At 42.8% G+C, this 10,339-nt stretch overlaps 2 protein-coding genes across 2 annotated transcripts; one reads left to right on the top strand and one right to left on the bottom strand.

Annotated features, from left to right (window-relative positions):
• Positions 1 to 110: 110 nt before the first annotated feature.
• On the bottom strand, positions 111 to 2,339 carry LOC139759627 (heat shock 70 kDa protein-like). Its single transcript, XM_071681987.1, has one exon. The coding sequence runs from the start codon at positions 2,192 to 2,194 to the stop codon at positions 278 to 280; it is 1,917 nt and encodes a 638-aa protein (XP_071538088.1). The 5' UTR covers positions 2,195 to 2,339; the 3' UTR covers positions 111 to 277.
• Positions 2,340 to 3,216: 877 nt separating this feature from the next.
• Positions 3,217 to 5,439, top strand: LOC139759626 (heat shock 70 kDa protein-like). The gene has a single exon (XM_071681986.1). It carries the CDS (start codon positions 3,358 to 3,360, stop codon positions 5,272 to 5,274), a length of 1,917 nt encoding a protein of 638 aa, XP_071538087.1. The 5' UTR covers positions 3,217 to 3,357; the 3' UTR covers positions 5,275 to 5,439.
• The last annotated feature ends 4,900 nt before the right edge of the window (positions 5,440 to 10,339 follow it).

The raw sequence follows: 10,339 nt of genomic DNA, 5'->3' as shown, positions 1-10,339 counted from the left end.
CTATTAACTTCCTATTTCCGGTAATGCAGACAATAGTTACTCCATTGATACTATGGCTCTTTTAAATTAAGTGGTGTACAATATCAGGAAGGTATTTAGACAAATCCAAAAACAATATATGAATATTTATTTACAAATATAAAAATATAATAAATTCTAGATGAAGTTTATCACAAAGAATCCGTACACTGTAGGAAATATGGTTTATGTCAGTATACATTTATGTAAATAATATATGGACTAGACAATAATGTATGATATGATAATACTAGAGAATTTAGTCGACTTCCTCAATGACTGGTCCAGGTCGACTAGTGCTGGTGGTGTTGGCGCCCGCTGACCCATGAACCTTGGCAGCCAATGGCCTCCAGAGGTCCTCCAGTTTCTTGAGTTGACTCTCAAACTCGTCCTTGTCTGCCAGTTGGTTGTTGTCCAGCCAGGTGAGTGTCTTCTCCAGATGATCCTTGAAGGTGTTCTTCTCGTCTTGTGTTAGTTTGCTGGAGATGCTCTCTTGACTTAGACTGTTCTTCAGGTTCAGACACAGCGCCTCCAGTCGGTTCTTGCTCTCTATTCTCTCTCGCTGGAGGTTGTCTTCCTTGCAATATCTCTCGGCTTCCTGTACCATTCTGTCAATTTCTTCTTTGTTTAGTCGACCCTTGTCATTTGTGATTGTGATGTTGCTCCCTTTGCCTGTCGACTTGTCTACGGCCGACACATTAAGGATACCGTTGGCATCCACGTCAAATGTGACCTCTATCTGAGGAACTCCCCGGGGTGCTGGAGGGATGCCCGAAAGCTCAAACTTGCCCAGCAGATTGTTATCATTCGTCATGGCGCGTTCACCCTCGTATACTTGGATGAGGACGCCCGGCTGGTTGTCTGAGTATGTGGTGAAAGTCTGAGTCTGCTTCGTGGGGACAGTAGTGTTGCGTTTGATAAGGGCGGTCATGACGCCTCCAGCTGTCTCAATGCCCAGGGATAAAGGTGCCACATCCAGGAGCAGCAGGTCTTGCACATCCTGTGACTGGTCACCACTGAGGATGGCAGCCTGCACGGCAGCACCGTAGGCCACCGCCTCGTCCGGGTTGATGGACTTGTTGAGGTTCTTACCGTTGAAGAAGTCTTGCAGTAACTTCTGCACCTTAGGGATGCGGGTGGAGCCGCCCACAAGCACAATGTCGTGGATTTGACCCTTATCCAACTTAGCGTCTCGCAAAGCCTTCTCGACGGGAAGCAAAGTGCTGCGGAACAGGTCTGAACACAACTCCTCGAACCTGGCCCTAGTGATGTTTGAGTAGAAGTCCGTCCCCTCAAAGAGCGAGTCAATCTCTACGTTGGCTTGAGAGGACGACGACAGAGTACGTTTGGCTCGTTCACATGCCGTTCTCAGGCGTCGCATAGAACGTTTGTTGCCACTAATATCCTTCTTAAACTTTCTTTGGAACTCCTGCATAAAGTGGTTGACCAGACGGTTGTCAAAATCTTCGCCACCAAGATGTGTGTCTCCTGCCGTAGACTTGACCTCAAATATACCGCCGTCGATGGTCAACACGGACACGTCGAAGGTTCCACCGCCCAGGTCAAAGATGAGCACGTTGCGTTCGCTGGAGCTTTCCTTCCCCACCTTCTTGTCGAGGCCGTAGGCGATGGCTGCCGCTGTGGGCTCGTTGATGATGCGAAGAACGTTGAGTCCAGCAATGGTGCCGGCATCTTTGGTGGCCTGGCGCTGTGAATCGTTAAAGTAGGCAGGAACTGTGATAACGGCCTCCCTCACCTTGTGCCCGAGATACGATTCTGCTGTCTCCTTCATCTTGGTCAGCACCATGGACGAGATCTCCTCGGGACTGAAGCTCTTCTTCTCTCCCCTGAACTCAATACTTATCTTTGCTTTACCACCGTCGCTTTCCACCTGGAAGGGCCAGTGTTTCATGTCATTCTTGACAATGGGGTCGTTAAACTTTCGGCCAATAAGTCGTTTAGCGTCAAATACTGTGTTGCTTGGGTTGATAGCTGCCTGGTTCTTGGCTGCATCACCGATCAGTCGTTCTGTGTCGGTGAAGGCCACGTAGGAGGGCGTGGTTCTGTTGCCCTGGTCGTTGGCGATGATCTCCACCTTGCCGTGCTGGAACACTCCAACGCACGAGTAGGTCGTGCCCAGGTCGATGCCGATTGCTGGAACTGACGGTATTCCCATTGTATATAACTGTTGTTATTCAGCACAATGAATATTTCAGCCTCACGATAAAATCGAGGAATCACTGTGTGAAATGGTCTGACACTCGGGTGTTCTCTGGTTGTCAGATGTACTCGCTCACGGATCGAGTCGATTCTGCTCAGGCAACGCTGGGCAGCAGCTTATATCCCCCGGTCTTTTTTCTCGAAGGTTCTAGATTATTCTGTCGTTTTCTGTGAGATACAGCCGGTAGCCAAAGAAAACGTAAAACATTGTAATATGGACAACTATCTTATACTAGGCCTTTTTTCTGAATTTTTCGTAATATTTCATGTGTAAATATTAATTGGTATTATATTTAATGTAGATCTTTAATCAAATCTGATCAAATTATTGATATAATTCCGTATAGATTTTTTTTTGAAATTGTAATGTACCCGAAGAATATTCATGGTCAATCACGATGCGTCTAGAAATTTCTAGGTGTAACTAGTTTCATTTAATCAAATATGATCTAAAGATCTAAGCTAATGGCAAAGAATATTGATAAGTTGACAACTGAAATATTGCGAAACATTTGAGGAAACAATTGTCCAATACATGAGTTATTCATATCAAGATCTACTTACTTACTGTCAAAATGATTTGTCCATTAATAACTCTTGCCAAATTCCTTGACACAAAATAATGAGAGCAGATCAAAGTATTTAGTTCTAGTTACACCTAGAAATTTCTAGACGCATCGTGATTGACCATGAATATTCTTCGGGTACATTACAATTTCAAAAAAAAATCTATACGGAATTATATCAATAATTTGATCAGATTTGATTAAAGATCTACATTAAATATAATACCAATTAATATTTACACATGAAATATTACGAAAAATTCAGAAAAAAGGCTAGTATAAGATAGTTGTCCATATTACAATGTTTTACGTTTTCTTTGGCTACCGGCTGTATCTCACAGAAAACGACAGAATAATCTAGAACCTTCGAGAAAAAAGACCGGGGGATATAAGCTGCTGCCCAGCGTTGCCTGAGCAGAATCGACTCGATCCGTGAGCGAGTACATCTGACAACCAGAGAACACCCGAGTGTCAGACCATTTCACACAGTGATTCCTCGATTTTATCGTGAGGCTGAAATATTCATTGTGCTGAATAACAACAGTTATATACAATGGGAATACCGTCAGTTCCAGCAATCGGCATCGACCTGGGCACGACCTACTCGTGCGTTGGAGTGTTCCAGCACGGCAAGGTGGAGATCATCGCCAACGACCAGGGCAACAGAACCACGCCCTCCTACGTGGCCTTCACCGACACAGAACGACTGATCGGTGATGCAGCCAAGAACCAGGCAGCTATCAACCCAAGCAACACAGTATTTGACGCTAAACGACTTATTGGCCGAAAGTTTAACGACCCCATTGTCAAGAATGACATGAAACACTGGCCCTTCCAGGTGGAAAGCGACGGTGGTAAAGCAAAGATAAGTATTGAGTTCAGGGGAGAGAAGAAGAGCTTCAGTCCCGAGGAGATCTCGTCCATGGTGCTGACCAAGATGAAGGAGACAGCAGAATCGTATCTCGGGCACAAGGTGAGGGAGGCCGTTATCACAGTTCCTGCCTACTTTAACGATTCACAGCGCCAGGCCACCAAAGATGCCGGCACCATTGCTGGACTCAACGTTCTTCGCATCATCAACGAGCCCACAGCGGCAGCCATCGCCTACGGCCTCGACAAGAAGGTGGGGAAGGAAAGCTCCAGCGAACGCAACGTGCTCATCTTTGACCTGGGCGGTGGAACCTTCGACGTGTCCGTGTTGACCATCGACGGCGGTATATTTGAGGTCAAGTCTACGGCAGGAGACACACATCTTGGTGGCGAAGATTTTGACAACCGTCTGGTCAACCACTTTATGCAGGAGTTCCAAAGAAAGTTTAAGAAGGATATTAGTGGCAACAAACGTTCTATGCGACGCCTGAGAACGGCATGTGAACGAGCCAAACGTACTCTGTCGTCGTCCTCTCAAGCCAACGTAGAGATTGACTCGCTCTTTGAGGGGACGGACTTCTACTCAAACATCACTAGGGCCAGGTTCGAGGAGTTGTGTTCAGACCTGTTCCGCAACACTCTGCTTCCCGTCGAGAAGGCTCTGCGAGACGCCAAGTTGGATAAGGGTCAAATCCACGACATTGTGCTTGTGGGCGGCTCCACCCGCATCCCTAAGGTGCAGAAGTTACTGCAAGACTTCTTCAACGGTAAGAACCTCAACAAGTCCATCAACCCGGACGAGGCGGTGGCCTACGGTGCTGCCGTGCAGGCTGCCATCCTCAGTGGTGACCAGTCACAGGATGTGCAAGACCTGCTGCTCCTGGATGTGGCACCTTTATCCCTGGGCATTGAGACAGCTGGAGGCGTCATGACCGCGCTTATCAAACGCAACACTACTGTCCCCACGAAGAAGACTCAGACTTTCACCACCTACTCAGACAACCAGCCGGGCGTCCTCATCCAAGTATACGAGGGTGAACGCGCCATGACGAATGATAACAATCTGCTGGGCAAGTTTGAGCTTTCGGGCATCCCTCCAGCACCCCGGGGAGTTCCTCAGATAGAGGTCACATTTGACGTGGATGCCAACGGTATCCTTAATGTGTCGGCCGTAGACAAGTCGACAGGCAAAGGGAGCAACATCACAATCACAAATGACAAGGGTCGACTAAACAAAGAAGAAATTGACAGAATGGTACAGGAAGCCGAGAGATATTGCAAGGAAGACAACCTCCAGCGAGAGAGAATAGAGAGCAAGAACCGACTGGAGGCGCTGTGTTTGAACCTGAAGAATAGTCTAAGTCAAGAGAGCATCTCCAGCAAACTAACACAAGACGAGAAGAACACCTTCAAGGATCATCTGGAGAAGACACTCACCTGGCTGGACAACAACCAACTGGCAGACAAGGACGAGTTTGAGAGTCAACTCAAGAAACTGGAGGACCTCTGGAGGCCATTGGCTGCCAAGGTTCATGGGTCAGCGGGCGCCAACACCACCAGCACTAGTCGACCTGGACCAGTCATTGAGGAAGTCGACTAAATTCTCTAGTATTATTATATCATACATTTTTGTCTAGTCCATATATTATTTACATAAATGTATACTGACATAAACCATATTTCCTACAGTGTACGGATTCTTTGTGATAAACTTCATCTAGAATTTATTATATTTTTATATTTGTAAATAAATATTCATATATTGTTTTTGGATTTGTCTAAATACCTTCCTGATATTGTACACCACTTAATTTAAAAGAGCCATAGTGTCAATGGAGTAACTATTGTCTGCATTACCGGAAATAGGAAGTTAATAGAGATTTAAAAAGTATAGCACAATGAAAACTGATGCCATTATTTACTGTGTTAATTGTCTATCATTCCTTTAAACTAAGGCCATGTTTATGATGGATATCACACGTTAAGTTTATAGTATGAAAATAGTTGAGGATACTGGCACTTCTTTGTTCAGGCTTTAGAAGTAGATATTATACTCTTTAACTTGAATTATGCATCAAACCTGATCTATATTATGCTGTGAATTTGGATGGGCAGGTCAATCAGATTGGTCCTGCATTTTGCTTGAGGATAATTTATACCCACAGGAAGGGAAGTGATACTCATTGTCTGGGCCCTCAAAGATGCAACTGTTTCCCCTTCCATTTCTTACTTCTAAAGTGGGCAGATCTAGAGCTCTCTTCCCTTCATAGTTCGTTCTACTCGTCTGTTAACTATACTTTACTGCATTCCTTTAGACCTAAATTAGCAATACTTTCTGGCAAAAGTCTTTAGGTGAGGGAACCAGACTTTTGCAGCACATTCCAATTTTGGACAAATATACATGTATATTTTTCTCAATATCTAACTTCATAAACTTTGGTAATTTTCATACTGCCTAAAACGTTTCACCTTTCTGAAGATCCCTCTCACCTAAAGTTCTTGAGGCATGTTTGGCATAATGCCAAGTTCATTGCGCAATACCTGAAGAACAGTCTAAGTCAAGAGAGCATCTCCAACAAACTAACAGAAGACGAGAAGAACACCTTCAAGGATCATCTGGAGAAGACACTCACCTGGCTGGACAACAACCAACTGGCAGACAAGGACGAGTTTGAGAGTCAACTCAAAAAAGTGGGGGACCTCTGGAGGCCATTGGCTGCCAAGTTTCATGGGTCAGCGGCTGCCAACACCACCATCACCAGTCGACCTGGACCAATCATTGAGGAAGTCGACTAAATTCTCTAGTAATATTCTTATGTGTATCATACATTTTTGCCTTGTCCATCTAGTGTTAGATTAATATATAATGAAATGTCATGTAAATAGTTTCATGTATGTATTGATTGTGCTTGAATTCACCCAAACTGTGATTTTTGTTAGTAATATATGTATAGATTTATGTTCTATATATTTGTCTTAAAACTTTACTGATAATAATATGTATACTGATGAAACTATGATAGCTATAGTAACAGAAAATGGGAAATAATAGATTCAAAAGGCACAACAGCACCTGTTTAACACTAAGAAAACTGATATCATGAATACAGCATTAAATCTTATCTTTCCATCTTTTCCTTTACCCTGTTCTTTGCTACCACCCGTCATTACAGTGATTTATTCTCATCTTAGGTGCAATCTTTTGGTACTGGTTACATCCAGCAATCATGGCATCTACTACGGTTATTAATGGAAAAGTGCAAAATACCCTACAAACAAATATGAATGAACACTACAGCTGAAACTATTACAAAAACTGTACAACATTGAGAAGCACACAGACTTGACAAGCAGATACAGTCTTGATTTAGCTTTTTTTTTCTTTACCTTACCTTCCCACCCTAAAAGACCCCTAACTCATTTATGGTTTCATGTAGTACTGAGGACGCCAACCATGTCTTCTAAGAATGACTACAAGTCATAAAGTGTATGTGGTACTGTTAGTGTGTGTTTAAGTGGGGTGTGTGTTCAGTGCCTTCATTGTGGCAGCTCTATTATGGGCATGAGGGGTCTAGAGATATATTGAAGTGATTCTAATGTTGGATTGGATTGGACTATAAAATTTATGCTTATCAGCCAAGAACTGAAGCATCTAAGGATTCAAGCACTCTTAAAAAAGTATAGAATATTCTATCTTAGAAATTCATTTTAACTCATACAAATGACCAATTTCAGTTTTGAGAGAACAAGGAGGGAAGAATGATAAGTATAGGAGAAAAAAGCCTACATGTGTTCATCTGAGAGGTCAAGCTTGACCTTTGCAGTGTGGTTAAACCTACCATGGAAAGGAAAATCCCCACTGCCACAGCTCAAGCAATAACTGCTCCACACAAACCCCACCACTGCATTAAGGTCCAAGTATATCGGGGGGTTCTAATGTTGGAGCAATGGGTAATATACAGAAAAAACACAGGAAAGACTAACGACTTAATATCTGAGGAGTGTAGTTTCTGATGGATATGTATCATGTGGATGGTGTTTAATACTGGATTCAAGGAACAACTACTTAGCATTTGTCAGTGATATCAAAGTTCAAACAGAATAACTATTCAAATTTTTTGCTTAATCAAAATCATAAAAATTTGTCATGTGAAAGGCTCTAATGATACCTAAGTAATAGCAGAATACTTTACAACCAGTTCAAACTTTCATGATCTGAAGATGTACTAATTACATGTCTAATACTGACTGAAATAGGTTTTCATGATCTCAAGATGTACTAACTACATGTCTAATACTGACTGAAATAGGTAAAGATTATTAAAATCAAATAAACTTGACTGCATTTTCTTATGTCTGATCAGCTTGTTAAAAGCTTCACCAAAGCATCATGTTTGAGAGAGTGTGTAAAAATCAGCCAGGCATGAGGCTGATGGAAAATGTAATGTAGTTATTTGTTTGATTCATGATCATGATTTAACTCTCAGAAGACTATCCCCACATATGCAGATCCCACAAATGGATGAATCCCATAACAGTTGTAATCTGTTAGCCATTTCATTCATAAATGAAGTTATGTGCCACACGATCTAGCTATCCACAGATGAAGATCTTCACAACAAGAATTCCACCCACAATTTCTAGGCTACTTTCTGGGTATGTATTAGGGGTGTTACATATGGGAGACAAATGCTACTCTTTGTTACCCAGCAAACTCAACAGGAAGGGAAATGAACAGTTTGTCTAGATGTTGCCACATTTGCCAAACTCTTCTTTCTCAGTGCCACCCCACCCCACAGGGAACAGCATTGCCACTCCCTGCTTCAGTGAGGTAGCACCTAGAAACAGAGGTGGAGGGAACAAGGACGGGATAGGGGCCTGAACATGCAGGTGGGTGAAACGTGTGCATGGGATAGAGTGAACTGGAACAATGTGGTATACTGGGGTTGATGTGTTGTCAATATACTGAACCAGGGCATGTAAAACATCTGGGACACACCATGGAAGGTCTGAGGGACCTGGATTTGGATAGGCAGTTGTGGTTCAGGGCATTACATGACAGCTCAAGAATGGAAGTGAGTGGATGTGGCCTGTCTTCATAATTCACAATGCTAACACATATGAAATATATATAGTATCACAATATTCACTCTTTAGTCATCATGTATAATGCACCAAAACTAAAACCATCTATCCATGAGCAGAACTTGTTCATGGTTTTTCGCTGATCTCTTGCATCCTGACTCAGCCTACTGATGGCATGTCTCCCTTGTACACCACATCACTCCAATTCACTCAATCCCATGTTCAGGCCCTGAGCACTCAACATATTATCTATTCCAACATTCCATCTCCAATTCTCAGTCTTTCCTTACTCGTCCTCTCCATATGTCCAAACCACTTCATCAAACCCTCTTCAGCTCTCTCAACCATACTCTTCTTAATACCACAACTCTCTCTTACCCTATCACTTCTTAATTGATCAATCCTTCTTACACTACTTATTGTCCTGAACTGATCAACCCTTCTTACACTACATATTGTTCTGAAATGTTTAATTTCCAAAATATTTACTCCTCTTTTATACTTTCTCATATATAGCTCATGCCTCACATCCACACGAAGTTGTTGGGACCACTATACCATCAAATATGCCTATCTCTACCCCAACAAGCAGTGACCTCTCTTTCCATACATTTCACAATGTCCCCAGGACCTTTGCCCCTTCATCCATTCTCTACCATGCCCACTCATAGGTACTTACAATATTTCACTTCCTCTAAGTTCTCTCCATTTAATCTAAGTACACACTCAGAGTAAATGGTGGAAGCATGCAAAACTTTAAAGGTCTTAGGAACACACCAAGTATGAAATGTCTATTTGGTTCAGTGCTTAAATGGTGAGGTTCATCTAAATGGCTTATAATAGCTGATTTTCATTATTTCAAATACTCCTAAAAATCCATCTGCTACAAGAGACAACTTTTGGAAATTTACCACTCCAAAACATGTTTAAAGGTGAAATTCTAAAATACAAATGAAACAGTTACTTTTGTATTGTTTACCTTCTTCAATCCCAGCAGGTTCAGTGCTTTGAAACAATATTTATATATTTATCATACTTTGTTGCAGTCTCCTGTGTTAGCAAGGTAGTGCAAGGAAACATACGAAAGAATGGCGCAACCCACCCACATACACATGTATATACATAAACGCCCACACACGCACATATACATACCTATACATTTCAACGTATACATACATATACATATTGAGATATACATATATACACATGTACATATTCATACTTGCTGCCTTCTTCCACTCCTGTCACCACCCCGCCACACATGAAATGGCATCCCCCTCCCCCCGTGTGTGCGTGGGGTAATGCTACGAAAAGACAGACAAAGGCCACATTCCTTCACACTCAGTCTCTAGCTGTCATGTGTAATGCACCGAAACCACAGCTCCCTTTCCACATCCAGGCCCCACAAAACTTTCCATGGTTTACCCCAGACGCTTCACATGCCCTGGTTCAATCCATTGACAGCACATCAACTCCGGTATAACACATCTTTCCAATTCACTCTATTCCTTGCACGCCTTTCACCCTCCTGTACATTCAGGCCCTGGGCGCTCAAAATCTTTTTCACTCCATCCTTCCAC

Source organism: Panulirus ornatus, chromosome 33 (genome assembly GCF_036320965.1).
Source record: "Panulirus ornatus isolate Po-2019 chromosome 33, ASM3632096v1, whole genome shotgun sequence".
Taxonomy (NCBI): domain Eukaryota; kingdom Metazoa; phylum Arthropoda; class Malacostraca; order Decapoda; family Palinuridae; genus Panulirus; species Panulirus ornatus.
This window is presented reverse-complemented; position numbering and strand designations above follow the sequence as displayed.